Below are 21,310 nucleotides of genomic sequence, written 5' to 3'. Positions count from 1 at the left end.
CCCCAGACCAAGCGGGACGTTCGGGCCTTCTTAGGGATAACGGGATATTATCGCCGTTTTATCCCTGGATATGCAACCATTGCCAACCCCCTCACAAACCTCATCAAGAAAAACTTGCCAAACCGGGTAGAGTGGAAAGATGAGGCGGAGGAGGCCTTTCAATTGCTAAAAGAGGGCCTGTGTTCTGATCCCGTCCTACAGGCTCCGGACTTCTCACAAGAGTTCATTGTACAGGTAGACGCCTCGGATACGGGGCTCGGGGCCGTACTAGCTCAGGGTGAAGGCGAAGCAGAGAGGCCGATTCTCTTTATAAGTAGAAAGCTCAGCGAACGGGAACAGAGATATGCTACCGTAGAGAAAGAGGCCCTAGCCATTAAGTGGGCCCTTGATTATCTCCGGTACTACCTACTGGGTCGGAGGTTTGCATTAGTTACGGACCATGCGCCCCTCACGTGGATGGCTGGTAAGAGAAACAATAACAACCGAATAGCCAGATGGTTTCTTGCTTTACAACCGTTCTCTTTCCATGTCATCCACAGGGCCGGATCGAGGAACGGGAATGCAGACGCGCTGTCCCGACGCGACCAAGACGGTGCGTCTGGCGCCCGACCCTCCGGTCCGGTCCTGAGGGGGGAGGTATGTGGAAGGACCACCAGAGGGCAGGCTGGGCTCACGGATAGTAGCCCAACAAGGCATGTGAGACCAGGTAACCAGAGTCAATTAAGCACAGCTGACGGTACTAATGAGATATTCTCTTTCCCCTACAAGAGAGAGGATGGAACTAGCAAGAAGGGAGGAAGATAAACTATCGTTGGGGAATGGCTACGGAGAGAGAGGTGCTATCCATGAAGAGCCATTAAGACGGTGATGAATATGTGATTGTTGTTATAGTTTGAAGATAATCATAATGTGATCCTGTGTCATCTAAAGAAGATGTATGTTGTTCCTTTGGAGATTCTCATTGACTGTGTTGGAGTGTTTGTATTGTCAGAAATCCCTCAATAGAGAACTGTGTTGAATCAAGAAAACCTACTCTGGACTCGTTTATTCCACCTTTCCACTTTAGAGTGACACCAAATGACTTGGTCCGATCACACAATATAATATTTTACCAATGTTTTCGAATAGTAATTATTTAATTTGTTGTGCTGACTTGACTGCCGGTTATTGGAGGGAAACGATTTCCTGAACATCAACGCCATAGTAAAACGCTGTTTTTGGATATAAATATGAACTTGATAGAACTAAAAATGCATGTATTGTCTAACATAATGTCCTAGGAGTGTCATCTGATGGAGATTGTCAAAGGTTAGTGCATAATTTTAGCTGATTTTCTGGTTTTGGTGACGCCTGTCTTTGAATTGACAAAACATTACACACAGCTATTGTCAATGTACTCTCCTAACATAATCTAACTTTATGCTTTCGCCGTAAAGCCTTTTTGAAATCGGACAACGTGGTTAGATTAAGGAGATGTTTATCTTTCAAAGTGTGTAAGATAGTTGTATGTTTGAAAAATTAGAATTTTGACATTTAATTGGTTTCAAATTTGCCGCTCTTGATATGCACCTGTTGTTGATAGGGTGCACCACGGGTGGCACGCTTGCGTCCCACATAGCCCCAAGAGGTTAATGAGTCTGACGAGCCCGACGCAAACGATATACTGCTTTCTCAGGAACAGGCACAGATCCCCGTGATTTGCGTGAAGAGGAGGCGGAGAAAAAGGGGCCAAAGGGCTGGCTGCCTTCTGAGAATTCGTAGGCGATCGAATAAACACCCACATCCTTCCATTCTGCTAGCAAAGTGAAATCTTTGGAGAATAAAATAGATGACCTACGCGCAAGACTAAGCTACCAACGGGACATTCAAAATTGTAACATCTTATGCTTCACGGAGTCGTGGCTGAATGATGACACTATCAACATACAGCTGGCTGGTTATACGCTGTACAGGCAGGATAGAGCAACGGCGTCTGGTAAGACAAGGGGCGGCGCACGATATCTAAGGAAGTCTTGAGCTACTGCTCGCCTGAGGTAGAGTATCTCATGATAAGCAATAGACCACACTATCTACCTCGAGTTTTCATCTGTATTTTTCGTAGATGTTTACATACCACCTCAGTCAGAGGCTGGCACTAAGACAGCATTGAATGGGCTGCACTCTCCCAGAGGCGGCGCTCCTAGTAGCCTGGGACTTTAATGCAGGGAAACTTAAATCCGTTTTACCTCATTTCTATCAGCATGTTAAATGCAACCAAAGAAAAAAGAACTAATTAAAAAATGATACAAAATAAAAACTCTGTACCACCTTTACTCCACACACAGACGCATAAAGCACTCCCTCGCCCTCCATTTGGCAAAACTGACCATAATTCTATCCTCCTGATTCCTGCTTACAAGCAAAACTTAAAGCAGGAAGCACCAGCGACTAGATCAATAAAAAGTGGTCGGATGAAGCAGATGCTAAGCTACAGGACTGTTTTGCTAGCACAGACTGGAATATGTTCCGGGATTCCTTAGATGGCATTGAGGAGTACACCACATCAGTCACCGGCTTTATCAATAAGTGCATCGAGGACATCGTCCCCACAGTGACCATATGTACATACCCCAACCTGAAGTCATGGATTACAGGCAACATCCGCACTGAGCTAAAGGCTAGAGCTGCCGCTTTCAAGGAGCCGGACTCTAACCCGGAAGCTTATAAGAAATCCTGCTATGCCCTCCGATGAACCATCAAAACAGGCAAAGCATCAATACAGGACTAAGATCGAATCGTACTACACCGGCTCTGACGCTCGTCAGATGTGACAGGGCTTACAAACCATTACAGACTACAAAGGGAAGCACAGCCGAGAGCAGCCCAGTGACACGAGCCTACCAGATGAGCTAAACTACTTCTAAGCTCGCTTCGAGGCAAATGGCACTGAAACATGCATGAGAGCACCAGCTGTTCCGGGAGACTGTGTGATCACGCTCACCGCCGCCGATGTGAGTAAGACCTTTAAACTAGAGGTTGACCGATTAATCGGAATGGTGGATTAATTAGGGCCGATTTCAAGTTTTCATAACAAATCGGTAATCGGCATTTTTGGACACCGATCATGGCCGATTACATTGCACTCCACGAGAAGACTGCGTGGCAGGCTGACTACCTGTTATGCGATTGCAGCAAGGAGCCAAGGTAAGGTGCTAGCTAGCATTTAACGTATCTTATAAAAAACAATCAATCTTAACATAATCACTAGTTAAACTAGTAATATCATCAACCATGTGTAGTTATCTAGCTTGTCCTGCGTTGCATATAATCGATGCGGTGCCTGTTAATTTATCATTGAATCATAGCCTACTTCGCCAAACGGATATTTAACAAGCGCATTTGCAAAAAAAGCACTGTCGTTGCACCAATGTGTACCTAACCACAAACATCAACGCCTTTCTTAAAATCAATACACAAGTATATATTTTTAAACCTGCAAATTTAGTTAATATTGCCTGCTAACATGAATTTCTTTTAACTATGGAAAATGTGTCACTTCTCTTGCGTTCTGTGCAACAGAGTCAGGCTATATGCAGCAGTTTGGGCCGCCTGGCTCGTTGCGAACTGTGTGAAGACCAATTTCGCCAAACGGGGAATAACTTAACAAAAGCGCATATGCAAAAAAAAGCACAATTGTTGCATGAATGTTCCTAACCATAAACATCAATGCCTTTCTTAAAATCAATACACGGAAGTATATTTTTTTAAACCTGCAGATTTAGTTAAAAGAAATCCAGGTTAGCAGGAAATATTAAACTAGGGAAATTGTGTCACTTCTCTTGCGTTCATTGCAGGCAAAGTCAGGGTATATGCAACAGTTTGGGCTGCCTGGCTCGTTGCAAACTAATTTGCCAGAATCTTATGTAATTATGACATAACATTCAAGGTTGTGCAATGTAACAGGAATATTTAAACTTATGGATGCCACTCGTTAGATAAAAAAACGGAACGGTTCCGTATTTCACTGAAAGAATAAATAAAAAAAATCCGAAATGATAGTTTCCGGATTTTACCATAATAATGACCAAAGGCTCGTATTTCTGTGTGTTATTATGTTATAATTAAGTCTATGATTTGATAGAGCAGTCTGACTGAGCGGTGGTAGGCAGCAGCAGGCTCGTAAGCATTCATTCAAACAGCACTTTCGTGCGTTTGCCAGCAGCTCTTCGCTGTGCTTCAAGCAATGAGCTGTTTATGACTTCAAGCCTATCAACTCCCGAGATTAGGCTGGTGGAACCGATGTGAAATGGCTAGCTAGTTAGCGTGGTGCGCGCTAATAGCGTTTCAATCGGTGACGTAACTCGCTCTGAGACCTTGAAGTAGGTGTTCCCCTTGCACTGCAAGGGCCGTGGCTTTTGTGGAGCGATGGGTAACGATGCTTTGAGGGTAGCTGTTGTCGATGTGTTCCTGGTTCGAGCCCAGGTAGGGGCGAGGAGAGGGACGGAAGCAATACTGTTACACTGGCAATACTAAAGTGCCTATAAGAACATCCAATAGTCAAAGGTATATGAAATACAAATGGTATAGAGAGAAATAGTCCTATAATTCCTATAATAACTACAACCTAAAACTTCTTACCTGGGAATATTGAAGACCCATGTTAAAAGGAACCACCAGCTTTCATATGTTCTCATGTTCTGCGCAAGGAACTTAAACGTTAGCTTTTTTACATGGCACATATTGCACTTTTACCTTCTTCTCCAACACTTTGTTTTTGCATTATTTAAACCAAATTGAACATGTTTCATTATTTATTTGAGGCTAAATTGATTTTATTGATGTATTATATTAAGTTAAAATAAAAATGTTCATTCAATATTGTTGTCATTATTACAATAAAAGCTAAAAAAAAATTATTAAATAAAAACCAGCCAATTAAATCGGTATCGGCTTTTTTGGTCCCGCAATAATCGGCATTGAAAAATCATAATCGACCGACCTCTACTTTAAACAGGTCAACATTCACAAGGCCGCAGGGCCAGAGGGATTACCAGCACATGTACTCCGAGCATGCGCTGACCAACTGGCAAGTGTCTTCACTGACATTTACAACCTCTCCTTGTCCCAGTCTGTAATACCAACATGTTTAAAGCAGACCACCATAGTGCCTGTGCCCAAAAACAATAAGGTAACCTACCTAAATGACTACCGACCCGTAGCACTCACGTCTGAAGCCATGAAGTGCTTTGAAAGGTTGGTCATGGCTCACAACACCATTATCCCAGAAACCCTAGACCCACTCCAATTTGCATACCGCCCCAACTGATCCACAGATGACGCAACCTCTGTTGCACTCCACACTGCCCTTTACCCACCTGGACAAAAATAACACCCATGTGAGAATGCTATTTATTGACTACAGCTCAGGGTTCAACACCGTAGTGCCCCCAAAGTTCATCAATAAGCTAAGGACCCTGGGACTAAACACCTCCCTCTGCAACTGGATCCTGGCCTTCCTGACGGGCCACCCCCAGGTGGTAAGGGTAGGTAACAACACATCCACCACGCTGATCCTCAACACAGGAGCCCCTCTGGGTTGCGTGCTCAGCCCCCTCCTGTACTCCCTGTTCACTCATGACTACACGGCCAGGCACGACTCCAACACCATCATTAAGTTTGCCGATGACACAATAGTGGTAGGCCTGATCACCGACAATAACGAGACAGCCTATAGGGAGGAGGTCAGAGACCTGGCCGTCTGGAGCCAGGACAACAACATCTCCCTCAAAGTGATCAAGACAAAGGAGATGATTGTGGACTACAGGAAAAAGAGGACCGAGCACGACTCCATTCTCGTCGATGGGGCTGCAGTGGAGCAGGTTGAGAGCTTCATGTTCCTTGGTGTCCACATCACCAACAAACTAACATGGTCCAAGCACACAATGACAGTCGTGAAGAGGGCACGACAAAACCTATTCCCCCTCAGGAGACTGAAAAGTTTTGGCATAGGTCCTCAGATCCTCAAAAGGTTCTACAGCTGCACCATCGAGAGCATCCTGGCCGGTTGCATCACTGCCTGGTATGGCAACTGCTCGGCCTCCGACCGCAAGGCACTATAGAAGGTAGTGCGAACGGCCCAGTACATCACTGGGGCCAAGCTCCTTGCCATCCAGGACCTCTATACTAGTGGGTGTCAGAGGAAGGCCCTAAAAATTGTCAAAGACTCCAGCCACCCTAGTCATAGACTGTTCTCTCTGCTACCGCACGGCTAGCGGTACCGGAGCGCCAAGTCTAGGTCCAAGAGGCTTCTAAACAGCTTCTACCCCAAAGCCATAAGACTCCTGAACATCTAGTCAAATGGCTACCCAGACTACTTGCATTGCCCCCCCCCCCTCTTTTACACCACTGCTACTCTCTGTTGTTATCATCTATGCATAGTCACTTTAATAACTACCTACATGTACATATTACCTCAAATAACCGGTGCCCCGCACATTGATCCTGTACCGGTACCCTCCTGTACATAGTCTCGCTATTGTTATTTTACTGCTGCTCTTTAATTACTTGTTACTTTTATTTCTTATCTGTATTTTTTAAAACTGCTTGTTGGTTGTTGGTTAGGGGCTACTAAGTAAGCATTTCACTGTAAGGTCTACACCGGTTGTATTCAGCACATGTGACTACTATTTGATTTGCATCAGTGTCCTGTCTTCTCGCCATCTCACCAGCCTGTGACTAGGACACATTTACAGAGCATAGCTTACTGCATTAGAAAGGACATACTGTACCATACGCAGACACTAACTTTTAGTCTCTACTGGTAACGCAACACTAGAAAATGGAGGCAAGAGAATGTAACCCAAATCAAAGCTCCTGCAGCAAGACCAGGCACAACAACTCATCATAACATGGTGCTGCAGACAGAGGCGGCGGTCTAAAATAAACATAAGGTGTCACACACAGTTAAGAATCATCGGCCTTGCATTAGAAGCGGTCAATGTCAGACATAAAAATCAGGGCAGCTCAGCCAACCTCCCTCTCTCGCCTCAGTTAGGGCTGGCAGGGAGTAAGCCACTGCTAACACACACACACACACACACGAGTGGGAGATTTAACTGGGTCAAACACACACATATCTTCAAAGCCACACACACCTAATCAATAACACACACACATACACACACATCGAGAATATACCACCACATCAAATACAAACAAACGCAATACATTACCATACATGCCAAGCCTTTTGTGCGGTGCAGGAACTCCCTTAAACGCCATATCATCCTCCAGCAGCCCTCTTCTTCTCTCCCTTTCCCTCCCTCTATAGCTCTCTATCACTCCACTACCAGGCAGATAATGCAGCAGGATTGTCAGCTTGCCTTTCCTCCCCCCCTCCCTCTCTCTCTCTCCACTCTCTCCGTTCTCTGTGTCACTGATTCCTATTGAGCAGACGGCTGCAATAGAGAGAGATGACGATAACTCCAGGCAGGCAGGCAGGCAGACACCCTCTCTCCTCTTCCTCCCCCCCTCTCGCTCTCCTCCAACTGAGAATTTTCTCTATGGTCACACAGGAAGGAGGATTCTCATCACCCGACTAATATGCACCGGTCAATTACTCTCATCCTCCCTCTGACTCTCTTGTTCTGCCTCTCTCACAGCTTACATTGTGGGGTAGGTGTGTGTTGTAGGTACAGTAACAGCTGTTGGTAACTGGCAAGCCATGGGTTGGCTCATTGATTCCTTTTACATGAAAATACTAACAGCATTTCTAAACTGTTACTATGGCTACGCCTTTTCTCCATCCAGCAAACTTACCACTGCCTTCCTCCCTCCTCCCCCCGCTATCAGGAAGGAGGAAAAGCAATTGTCGCTAAGGCCGTATGCTTTGAGGTCTCCACCCCTCCCTTCTCTCTCCCCTCCTTTACACGCTCATCACTCAGCCTCCATTCTTCTCATCCCTCTTTTCCCTCTACTCATACCCTCTCCATCTCTCGTCCCCACCCTATTATTTTCTCTCTCTCTGCTCACACCTCCTCCTCCTCTCCATAGATAACTGGGCCAGTGTGTGTGTGTGCACGCCTGTGTGGCTGGCAGGGTGCCGTAGAGCTCAGTGGGGAGTGTGTGTGACTAAGGCAAGGGAGGACGTGCAGCACGTGTGCAGCCTGTTCAGTTCAATACTGCTTCTTGTACACACACAGTCAGCAGCCAATCAAGGGCGAGCCAGTGCAGGACCAGAAACACTAGACACCTGGCTCTTTCCCCTCCTCTCCCAGGGAAGGGTGTCCATCCCGGCCCATCTCACCAGTCTGAGAGAACCCATCCTGGGTACAATCTCCCCATGGCTCCTAGTCTCTCAAGACAAAAAGGGTTGCCTCCCACAATGTACCAATGTTGGAGCTTAACATGTCTGTATGTATACAACGTTACTTTGGAATAGAGGAAAAGGCACAAATAGGAGCTAGCAAGATTGAGATCACAGATGTTATATTTAATGAGTGCCTTTCGCAAGCGGCTAGTTTGCATGAGCTTCAGCAATATACCGTATACCGACAGTATGATTTTAGATAGATAGATGATATTGTGAAGTGGAAACGTCTAGGAGCAACACCGGCTCAGCCGCGAAGTGGTAGGCCACACAAGCTCACAGAATGGGACCGCTGAGTGCTGAAGTGTGTAACGCGTACAAATTGCCTGTCCTCGGTTGCAACACTCACTACAGAGTTCCAAACTGCCTATGGAGACAACGTCCGCACAAGAACTGTGCATCGGGAGTTTCATAAAAATGGGTTTCCATGGCCGAGCAGCCGCACACAAGCCTAAGATCACCATGCGCAATGCCAAGCGTCGGTTGGAGTGGTGTAAAGCTCCCCACCATTGGACTCTGGAGCAGTGGAAACGCATTCTCTGGAGTGATGAATCACGCTTCACCATCTGTCAGTCTGACGGATGACTCTGGGTTTGGCGGACGCCAGGAGAACGCTACCTGCCCCACTGTATGGTGCCAACTGTAAAGTGTGGTGGAGGAATAATGGTCTGGGGCTGTTTTTCATGGTTCGGGATACACCCCTTAGTTAAATTGAAGGAAAATCTTAACGCCACAGCACACAAGCATTTCGCTACACTCGCATTAACATCTGCTAACCATGTGTATGTGAATAATAAAATGACATTCTAGATGATTCTGTGCTTCCAACTTTGTGGCAACAGATTGGGGAAGGCCCTTTCCTATTTCAGCATGACAATGCTCCCGTGCACAAAGCGAGATCCATACAGAAATGGTTTGTCAAGATCAGTGTGGAAGAACATGACTGGCCTGCACAGAGCCCTGACCTCAATCCCATCGAACACCTTTGGGATGAATTGGAACGTTGACTGCGAGCCATGCCTAAATCGGACAACATCAAAACGACCCTTGAATAATTAGCGTAAACAATAAATCAACCGTTCCATTTCGGCAATTGCATTCACAAATTCATGCAATTGTTTTTAGTCTTTGCTGTAATAAAGGTTTAACCAAAACAAAAAAACTCTTGTACGCTAAATGTATTTAATGTTGTTTACATTGTTCCAAAAATGGTCAGGAAAATGATATTGTAATCTAACAGCACCTGTTTGGGACACATAATATGCAAGCAGCTCCTTACCTTCTCTTACTTGATCTCCAGTATTTTCCACAACTAGTCAAATTTATTCCACACATCTGACTCTCCCTTTAACTTCTGAGCAACCAGTAAACAAGCCCTGTTTCATGTTCATTTGTCACGTTATCTGCATCCATTTTGCTGTCACGTGTTACGGTGTTCAGAGTTTGTTATAACCAATTTATTGATGTGATTATAATATGCTATAGGTCTGGCCCTATCGATGCATACACGTGTCACGTAAAGAGAGCAAAGGTTAAGGGAAAAGGGAATGTTTTTCCTAAACAAACAAGGGATTTTGGTAACAGAACTTTACAGTCAGAAATGATTGTAATTATGTTGCAGCTTCAGCAACACGATAAACACTGTTGATGTTCTGTGGTGGTTGCTGCAGCAGGGATGAGAGAGGGACTACGGGTGCTAGTCAGTCACTCGCTGGTCATTTATTTTATTTTTCATTTTTTTACACAAAACAGCAAGTCTGAGATCGGCACAATCAAATCAATTGCAGTAGGACTCCATCTAGTCCTTTGGGTGTCTTAATTATTTAATCAAACAGTGTGCTTATAGCATCAGACAAGCTCAGTGCATATAGTTGATTTGATTAAAGCACATAGGATGCGTCTATATATGGAAAAATACCCGTTTAAAATGTTCAATCAATCATTTGGTCGAAAGAACAGACGACTGCCTCTGTCACCGAAGATGATTTTTTTAGTAAGGGACAGCTTAGTCCCCAAATAAATAAATAAAATCAATGTCAACTGAGTTGTCTGTTCTTTCGACCAATCGATTGGTCTACATTTTAAGACGTTTATTTTATATATACACTGAACAAAAATATAAAACGCAACATGTAAAGTGTTGGACCCATGTTTCATGAGCTGAAAAAAATGATTCCAGAAATGTTTCACACACACAAAAAGCTTATTTCACTGAACTTATGTGCACACATTTGTTTATATCCCTGTTAGTGAACATTTCTCCTTTGCCAAGATAATCCATCCACTTGACAGGTGTGGCATATCAAGAAACTGAATAAACATTAGAATACACAGCATGATCATTACACAGGTGCATCTTGTGCTGGGGTCAATAAAAGGACTCTAAAATGTGTCCTTTTGTCACACAACACAATGTCACAGTTGTCTCAAGTTGAGGGAGCGTGCAATTGGTAGGAATGTCCACCAGAGTTTTTGCCAGAGAATTTAATGTTAATTTCCCTACCATAAGCTGCCTCCAACATAATTTTAGATATGTTTTTCTGTCTGTAATAAAGCTTTTATGTCGGGGAAAACTCATTCTGATTGGCTGGGCCTGCCTCCCAAGTGGGTGGGCCTATGTCTGCGCCCCTGCCCAGTTATGTGAAATACATAGGGCCTAATTTATTTATTTCAATTGACTGATTTCCTTATATGAACTATAACTTAGTAAAAATCTTTGCGTTTATATTTTTGTTCAGTATACATAGTTCAATAGAACTATAAGAAATCTAAGATTTGTCAAATTATATCCAGCTCAGGGCTCCAGCTATGCATTCGGTCTGCTAACTTGCTAGATGTCAAGATCAAGCTTCTTTGGTTACAGCAGAGACATTCAGTCCCGTACTGGATCAAGATCCCTGTTGCGTAAACAGTTTTGTGCATAAAAAAAATGAAATTATATATTTTTGGAAACAGCGCCCCTTGTGTGCACATTCAGTAATACAGTATACCCTGGTATGGTACAGAAAAGTTATGACTGTATCAAAATCTGGACAACACCCAACCCTATCGTGGATACCATTTTTATGTCTCGGTGTCCAGTATAAGGAAGTTAGAGATAGTTTCGCGAGCCAATGCTAGTCTATGGATATTTGCTAGCATGCTAACTTCCTTCATACTGGACACAGAGACATAACATTTTTATACACAAGTTCATCGGACTTTGGGAAAATAGTTTTAAAAATCCCAAAGTATCCCTTTACTCCCAGACATAGTGCTGTTGCTGCCCTAGGTCTGGGACTTCAGAGAGAACATGGCTCCTCTGACCTCTTTCAGTAGCACATGAATCAGACACAAACATGTGTATCCATCCACAGCCAACCCAGCTATGTAGTGAAGCTACAACAGGTATTTACAGTAAGTCACAATCTAGTACTGGGAAACAAAGCAAAGGAAACAAAACATGAAGCGGACTACATTTCTTGAGGAAAACAGTGATAATGTTAGAAAATGTTGGAAAATAAAATGCCTTAGGTCGTCACCCAGTCACATTTGATTCATTTGCAAGCTATAGCACATCATATTTTACAAAAGTAGGCTAAAAGGCCATAGAGATAAGTCTGCTTCTTGTTTTGTTTTTTATTGCCAAGGAAAATCTGGTATTGTAGTATCGCGATACGGGTATCGTGACAACACTACTGTCTAGGGTGATGGAATTCAACATGCTGGGAGGGAAAGCTGCAGCTGAAGTGGCCTTATTTGGACAGATCCCTCAGGACTATGACCATTAGCAAATATACTGCATGCAAACCCATAGTTACAGCCTTGGCTGGCTGTAAAAGTACTCAAACAGTCAAAAGCAGACAGACTACTACAGCTAACCCTTCTATAAGCTCTACTGGGAATAAGAGCACCTTTCAACACCTATCAAATGTATGGCAGCTCCGACACTGTCTGAGTCAGAAGCCCTCAGGTTGGTGTGTGCATTTCTCTGTCTGGTCTGGACAAAACAAAAGTATACATTCACAAGGGAATAGAAACAGAGAGCCACCCTGGCTTATGGTGTCAATGGCACAACACAGGCCTGCACACCCACCAAACAACACACTATTCTTATGCTTAATCCAGCAGGGAAGATAGCCTGTCTCATATTTTACCGTAGGGTCATAAAGGACCTGTTTTGAACAGGTAGAAGAGAGGCTGCTAACCCCATTAGTTACCGAGGGCGGGACCTGTTGATATTTACATGACATTTCAATCAATTAGCAGACGCTCTTATCCAGGGTGACTTACAGTAGTGAGTGCATACATTTTCATACTTTTTTCATACTGGTCCCATGTGGGGAATCAAACCCACAACCCTGGCATTGCAAAGGACATGCTCTACCAACTGAGCCACAAGGGACTGGGGCACTAGGTCACTCCTGGTCCTGGAGGGCTGCTGTGTGTGCAGGCAATGTCCATAGGGGTGTGTACAGTACTAGCTATGCTTCATACCTAGGCTTATACTGTGCTGTAATAGTTATTGTAGTAGCAGCAGTAGTACTAATAGTAGTAGTAGAAGCAGTTGTACTAATAACAGTAGTACGAATAGTAGCAGTATTAGCAGTACATACCTTTAGACTTGACTCATAATCTGTGTTGCCTTTAAACATGAGGCCCAGTCTCATGTGGATCTCCGTGGCTCGGGAGAAACTGGGGTCAATATAGAGCACTTCCTGAAACGCTTTTATCGCCCTGCACACACACAGAGACACAGGAGGAGAGGGTTAAACATAGGGTGGAACAAAACACGACACATTAAAAAAATACTTTAATTCACAAAAGCAAAAATGTGTGGAAATAACCTGAGGGTGCTTTTTTTCCTGGGATAAAAATAGAGCGAGTAGCTATGGCAAAGAACTAAAGGACTGTTGATTCTGATTGCTAGAGCATCCCTGAATTGTGTGAGTGTGAGTGAAAGAGCAGAAGAGCAAGCACCGCGGTCACCAAAATTACCCCCCACGCACAACCACCCCGATATAAACCAAAAACAAATAAGACACCCCATATAGGCTACAAAACAAACATACTCCACTCTACTGCTCCACCCCTTCCCTATACAAATACACATATCCTACAAATAAACACCAACTATACAACGTACACAAATAAATCCACTCACAGTGCGTTTGTGAAAACAAAGGCTATCGTATGTCACCACGGAGGTCTGCCACAGCAAGAGAGACTACAGTAGAAACACTGATCTCACTGCTGAGGCTGCCTGTGCACTGCTCGCTCGCTCGCACGCACGCGCGCACGCACGCACACACACACACACGCGCTGCTGTGCTGAAGCAAAGCACTCTGAACCCATTGGCCTCTCTCCCCCTCCTATCCCTGTTCCAATCCTTCCTTCCTCCCGCTCTCGTTCATTTGTTCCCTCCAGAGAGCTAGGCGCTCCAGCTTCTCTAGGCTGGAACAGATTGGCAGAGACACAGAGCAAACGGCAGACAAGCTAACAGAGAATACTTTCTACAGGACAGACAGATATGAGGCAGAACACTAAACAATACCAAGTGTTCTCTGACTGAACCCCAATTATACCAGAGTTAAGCTATTAGTGACAAAGTCGTGTTGTATTATGAATCTGACGTAGGCAATATAACCCCCTGCTCTAGCCCCGTAGCTCTCCAGGAACAATGTTGGTGACTAGGACTGGGAATTCCCAGGGAACTAACGATACGACATTATCACTATACTTTGGTGCCGATACAGCATGCATTGCCATACACAGGGCTGCGCACAATTGGCCCATCGTCATCTGGGTTTGGCAGGGGTAGGATGTCATTGTAAAAAATGATTTGTTCTTAACTGACTTGCCTAGTTTAAAAAAATAATAATAATTGCAATTCGATACTGTGATTTTATTGCGATTTGATGTTCCAAACATATTGCTCACCATGTCTGCTGCAGAGAGATAAGAGAGAGAACTACTTTTGATCAGTCATGGCAATAAAAGGGCTGAGAACAAATTGGTGCAGGTACAGTCAACTAGCGCAAAAATAATGTTGATATATTGTCAAAACAATACGATATATCTTCAAAAATAATATCCCGATCTGTAACTGTCAGTTTTTCCCCCGATCTCCATTGGTGACCACTGCACTGGCCCTATGAGGTAACATTACATCTTTCAGCTCTGAATTCCTCTGAAGTCTCTAGCTGGTGATGCAACATGTCCTACATTGAGGGAGAAACCCAAATGACCCGCTTCTCTGTAGCCCCCCTCCCCGCATGTGGAACTCCCTTCCCCTGGGCGAGAGAAGGGCTATACTATATACAGTACCAGTCAAAAGTTTGGACACACCTACTCATTCAAGTGTTTTTCTTTATTTTTACTATTTTCTACATTGTAGAAAAATAGTGAAGACATCAAAACTATGAAACGCATATGGAATCATGTAGTAACCAAAAAAGTGTTGAACAAATCAAAATATATTTTGTATTTTAGATTCTTCAAAGTAGCCACCCTTTGCCTCTTGGCATTCTCTCAACCAGCTTCATGAGGTAGTCACCTGGAATGCATTTCAATTAACAGGTGTGCCTTCTTAAAAGTTAATTGGTGGAATTTCTTTCCTTCTTAATGCGTTTGAGCCAATCAGTTGTGTTGTGACAAGGTAGGTATACAGAAGATATCCCTATTTGGTAAAAGACCAAGTCCGTATTATGGCAAGAACAGCTCAAATAAGCATAGAGAAATGACAGTCCATCATTATTTTAAGACATGAAGGTCAGTCAATCCGGAAAAGGTGAAGAACTTTGAAAGTTTCTTCAAATGCAGTCGCAAAAACCATCAAGCGCCATGATGAAACTGGCTCTCATGAGGACCGTCACAGGAAAGGAAGACCCAGAGTTACCTCTGCTGCAGAGGATACGTTCATTAGAGTTACCAGCCTCAGATTGTAGCCCAAAAAAGCTTCAGAGTTCCAGTAACAGACACATCTCAACATCAACTGTTCAGAGGAGACTGTGTGAATCAGGCCTTCATGGTCAAATTTCTGCAAAGAAACCACTACTAAAAGGACACCAATAAGAAGAAGAGACTAGCTTGGGCCAAGAAACACGAGCAATGGGCATTAGAACGATGGAAATCTGTCCTTTGGTGTGAGCAGTCGAAATTTGAGACTTTTGGTTCCAACCGCCGTGTCTTTATGAGACGCAGAGGTGAACGGATGATCTGCGCATGTGTGGTTCCCACCATGAAGGATGGAGGTGGTGGTGTGATGGTGTAGGGGTGATTTGTTGGTGACACCATCAGTGATTTATTTAGAATTCAAGGCACACTTAACCAGCATGGCTACCACAGCATCCTGCAGCGATACGCCATCCCATCCCAAAGCATTCCTCTTGAAGCTGGTTGAGAGAATGCCAATCGTGTGCAAAGCTGTCATCAAGGCAAACGGTGGCTACTTTGAAAAACTGTAAATATATTTTGATGTTTTTAACAATTTTGGTTACTAAATGATTCAAATGTAGAAAATTTTAAAAATAAAGAAAAACCCTTGAATGAGTAGGTGTGTCCAAACATTTGACTGGTACTGTTCAGTGATTTCCAACAAGTCAATTCATCAAATGTCTGCCCTGCTAGAGCTGCTGGTCAACTGTAAGTGCTGTTATTGTGAAGTGAAAATGTCTAGGAGCAACAACGGCTCAGCCACGAAGTGGTAGGCCACACAAGCTCATAGAACGGTACCGCCGAGTGCTGAAGCGTGTAGCTCGTAAAAATCGTCTGTCCTTGGTTGCAACACTGGAAGAAACGTCAGCACAACTGTTCGTCGGGAGCTTCATGGTCAAGCAGCCGCATACAAGCCTGGGGAAGGCTCTTTTGTGTTTCAGCATGACAATGTCCCCATGCACAAAACAAGGTCCATACAGAAATGGTTGGTCAAAGTTGGTGTGGAAGAACTTGACTGGCCTGCAGAGCCCTGACCTCAACTCCATCGGACACCTTTGGGATGAATTGGAACGCAGGCTGCGAGCCTGGCCTAATTGCCCAACATCAGTGCCTGACCTCACTAACGCTCGTGGCTGAATGGAAGCAAGTCCCCTACAGCAATGTTCGAACATCTACTGGAAAGCTTTCCCAGAAGGAGTGGATGCTGTTATAGCAGCAAAGGGAGGAACCAACTCTATATTAATGTCCATGATTTTGGAATGTGATGTTCGACGAGCAGGTGTCCACATACTTTTGGTCATGTAGTGTATGTAAACTTGGCAGGCTGACAGCACTGGAGGCACTCAAGGTCAAGGCAGGGGAGGCAAGGACCAGAACTAGGGTTGGTGTTGTAGACGAACACAGCTCAGAAGTAGGCTAGCTTGTGTACACCCATCCAGACTGAAAAAACATCTCCTGGTCAAAAAAGTTGCACTTAAAACAATGGAGCATTCAAAAGTGTGCAAGTATTTATTTACTGTTATAGATGAATGCCTCACAAGCTAATGGAATGGCTGGAGTTGACCGATGCAAAGCACATTTCTTTTTAATAAGGCCTAAGCATCTCATCATGCTCGTGGTATACATTGCTAAAGCTAAATCATCAAATCAAGCTTTATTTATACAGCACACTTCAGATGTGGAATGCAACGCAATGTGCTTTACAGGGGGGAAAAAATTAAAACAATGAAAATAAATGCTGACATTTATATTACTTAACAAACATAAGATAAAAAAAACAAAAAGGACAAACTAAAAAACACTAAGGAAAAGTACAGCTAAAAAGATGTGTTTTAAGATCTCTTAAATGTGCCCACAGTTTCAGCCCCCCTCGGGTTCTCTGGCAGGCTATGCCTCTCCATGCCTCTTAGTCCTATATTTTGGGATAGTTAAAAGGCCAGTGCCAGAGGACCTGAGGGACCTACTGGGTACATAACTTAAAAGCATGTCTGACATGCATTTAAAACCCAATAGAAGAACCTTAGATCTAAAACTCAGGCAGCCAGTGCATTGCCCATTACCAACAATACTTTTTGGAGAAAAGCAAAACATAAATGGAAAATAACCTGATCGGATGGCTTGACTGTTAGCTTTATAACATTTAGATCCAATATGGCTCCTAATCATGGCAGTAACATTAGCTGCATTATTCTTGATAAAATAACTAACATGTAGATGCATAATGACTGCCTAGACAACATTTAGATACAAGATGACAGCCAGTTGCATCAAAGACACCTCCTCGCAGTATTACTCCCTATGGAAACTAATAGAGGGGGCCTACCTTCTCTGTCCTGCCTGGGCCTCTGAGGAGGGGGGCTGCACTGGCCTAGACAGGGAGAAAGGGGACCTACAGTAGTCAATATCAGGCAATGCCACAGACACCTAGCAGCACTACACAGCCTCAGCAAAGCACTTACTCAACAAGGACCCAAGTACAGTAATACATTCCCCATCACAGGTATATGGGGAGGGAGGGAATTTAGTTACTACTCCTCTGGTTCAATGTAGGAAATCACTTTTGTGATTTGAATTATTCAGTTAGTAATTTATAGTGGCACCTCTCCTACTGTTTTCTAGCTGCTTGAAAATGGAAAAACCAGTGCATATTCTCTCGCTCCAAAACCATAGTTTTAATCCCTTAGTCTAAGACGTTGGGGGAGGGGGGTGCTAAACTGACATCTGGAATGGTTTTAAAGAAGGGTCATACTATGGATCATTTAGCTATTTGATTTTGAATTTTAAGTCAACTTTAGGTATAATATAAAAGAAAATTGGGATAAAATATTGATTTTGGCCATTACCACTAAAGCCATAGAAACGCATTGAATAACTCATTCATAAATGGCAAAAAGGACAGTAAAAAAAAGTCATAAGAAACAAGGTTTTGAAGTGTCTGTCATAAATCTAGGAAATATTTTTTATTTATATATATATAAATAAATAAATAATAAGGCACTGCATAAGGCACTGTGGTCTAAGGCACTGCATCTCAGTGCAAGAGGCATCACTACAGTACCTGGTTCGAATCCAGGCTTTATCACACCCAGCCGTGATTGGGAGTCAAATAGGGCGAGCACAATTTGCCCAGCGTCATCTGGGTTAGGCCGTCATTGTAAATAAGAATTTGTTCTTAACTGAATTGCCTAGTTAAATAAAAACAATTAAAAATATATCTATCACACAAAGTACCAGTTAAAAAGTTTTAGAACACCTCATTCAAGAGTTTTTATTTTTACTATTTTCTACAATGTATAATAATAGTGAAGACATCAAAACTATGAAATAACACTTTTGGAATCATGTAGTAAAGAAAAAAAAAGTTAAATCAAAATATATTTTATATTTGAGATTCTTCAAATAGCCACCGTTTGCCTTGATAACAGCTTTGCACACTCTTGGCATTCTCTCAACCAGCTTCATGAGGTAGTCACCTGGAATGCATTTCAATTAACAGGTGCGCATTGTTAAAAGTTCATTTGTGGAATTTCTTTCCTTCTTAATGCGTTTGAGCCAATCAATTGTGTTGTGACAAGGTAGAGATGGTATACAGAAGATAGCCCTATTTGGTAAAAGACCAAGTCCATATTATGGCAAGAACAGCTCAAAAAAGCAAAGAGAAACGACAGCCGATCATTACCTTAAAACATGAAGGTCAGTCAATCCAGAAAAGTGCAGTCGCAAAAATCATTGAGCTCTATGATGAAACTGGCTCTCATAAGGACCACCACAGTAAAGGAAGACCCAGAGTTACCTCTGCTACAGAGGATAAGTTCATTAGAGTTAACAGCCTCAGAAATTACAGTCCAAATGAATGCTACACAGAGTTCAAGTAACAGACATCTCAACATCAACTGTTCAGAGGAGACAGTGTGAATCAGTTCTTCATGGTTGAGTTACTGCAACGAAATCACTACTAAAAGAGACCAATAAGAAGAGACTTGCTTGGGCCAAAAAACACAAGCAATGGGCATTAGAACAGTGGAAATGTGTCCTTTGGTCTAGAGTACAAATTGGAGATTTTTGGTTCCAACCGCCGTGTCTTTGTGAGATGTGGTGTGGGTAAACGGATGATCTCTGCATGTGCATTTCTTTAACTCCTTCAAGACTGTTGGAAAAGCATCCAGGAGAAGCTGGTTGAGAAAATGCCAAGAGTGTGTAAAGCTGTCATCAAGGCAAAGGGTGGCTATTTGAAGAATCTCAAATATGAAAAAACACATTTTGATTTGTTTGACACTTTTTTGGTTACTACATGATAGCATTTGTGTTATTTCATAGTGTTGATATCTTCACAATTATTGTACAATGTAGAAAATAGTAAAAATAAAGAAGAACCCTTAGGTAGCTGTGTCGAAACTTTTGACCAATAGAGTGTGTGTGTATGTATGCACACACATAGAGAGAGTGCACTCGGAAAGTATTCAGACCCCTTGACTTTTCCCATATTTTGTTACGTTACAGCCTTCTTCTAAAATTGATTAAATGTTTTTTCCCCCCCTCATCAATCTACACACAATACCACATAATGACAAAGCTAAAACAGTTTTTTGGACATTTTGGGAAATTTATTAAAAACAAACAACTGAAATATCACATTTACATAAGTATTCAGACCCTTTACTTAGTATTTTGTCGACGCACCTTTGGCAGCAACTACAGCCTCGAGTCTTCTTGGATATAACGCTACAAGCTTGGCACACCTGTATTTGGGGACTTTCTTCCATTCTTCTCTGCAGATCCTCTCAAGCTCTGTCAGGTTGGATGGGGACTGTAACGGCACAGCTATTTTCAGTTATCTCCAGAAATGTCCGGGCTCTGGCTTGGCCACTCAAGGACATTCATAGACTGGTCCCGAAGCCACTCCTGCGTTGTCTTGGCTATGTGCTTAGGGTCGTTGTACTGTTGGAAGGTGAACCTTCACCCATGTCTAGAGGTCCTGAGCGCTCTAGAGCAGGTTTTCATCAAGGATCTCTCTGTACTTTGCTCCCTTCATCTTTCCCTCACTTCTGACTAGTCTCCCAGTTCCTGCCGCTGAAAAACATCCCCAAACCATTATGCTGCCACGTTTCACCGTAGGATGGTGCCAGGTGTCCTCCAGACGTGACGCTTGGCATTCAGGCCAAAGAGTTCAATCTTGCTTTCATCAGACCAGAGAATCTTGTTTCTCATGAGAGTCTTCAGGTGCCCTTTGACAAACTCCAAGTGGCTGTCATGTGCCTTTTACTGAGGAGTGGCTTCTGTCTGGCCACTCTACCATAAAGGCCTGATTGGTGGAGTGCTGCAGAGATGGTTGTCCTTTTGGAAGGTTCTCCCATCTCCACAGAGGAACTCTGGAGCTCTGTCAGAGTGACCATCAGGTTCTTGGTCACCTCCCTAACCAAGGCCCTTCTCCCCCGATTACTCAGTTTGGCTGGGCGGCCAGCTCTAAGAAAAGTCTAAGTGGTGCCAAACTTCTTCCATTTAAGAATGATGGAGGCCACTGTGTTCTTGGGGAACTTCAATGCTGCAGAAATGTTTGGGTACCCTTCCCCAGATCTGTGCCTCGACACAATCCTGTCTCAGAGCTCTACAGATAATTCCTTCGACCTCATGACTTGGTTTTTGCTGACAACTGTGGGACCTTACATAGACAGGTGTGTACCTTTCCAAATCATGTCCAATCAATTGAATTTACTACAGGTGGACTCCAAGTTATAGAAACATCTCAAGGATGATCAATGGAAACAGGGTGCACCTGAGCTCAACTTCGAGTTTCATAGCAAAGGGTCTGAATACTAATGTAAATAAGGAAATCTTTTTATTTTTTACAATTTCTAAAAACATGTTTTCACTTTGTCATTATGGGGTTTTGCGTGTAGATTGATGAGGAACATTTTTTATTTAATCAATTTAAGAATAAGGATGTAATGTAACAAAATTTGGAAATATTCAAAGGGTTTGAATACTTTCCGAATGTACTGTATGTATGTATGTATGTATGTATGTATGTATGTATGTATGTATGTATG

The 21,310-nt window shown here is 43.2% G+C and overlaps 1 protein-coding gene across 5 annotated transcripts in view; it reads right to left on the bottom strand.

Annotated features, from left to right (window-relative positions):
* Positions 1-21,310, bottom strand: part of kdm6a (lysine (K)-specific demethylase 6A) — a 112,272-nt gene that overhangs the window by 71,190 nt on the left and 19,772 nt on the right. The window contains exons 6-7 of one of the 5 annotated variants that reach the window (XM_029703004.1): positions 17,587-17,631; positions 12,943-13,063 (exon numbers count right to left, since the gene is read on the bottom strand). In XM_029703004.1, coding sequence (XP_029558864.1) covers positions 12,943-13,063; positions 17,587-17,631 — 166 coding nt within the window. Of the gene's footprint in view, positions 1-12,942; positions 13,064-13,490; positions 13,528-16,554; positions 17,009-17,586; positions 17,653-21,310 lie in introns of those variants that run through there. The other 4 variants (XM_029703002.1, XM_029703007.1, XM_029703006.1 and 1 more) reach the window with 4 other exon arrangements.

Source organism: Salmo trutta, chromosome 20 (genome assembly GCF_901001165.1).
Source record: "Salmo trutta chromosome 20, fSalTru1.1, whole genome shotgun sequence".
NCBI lineage: Eukaryota > Metazoa > Chordata > Actinopteri > Salmoniformes > Salmonidae > Salmo > Salmo trutta.
This window is presented reverse-complemented; position numbering and strand designations above follow the sequence as displayed.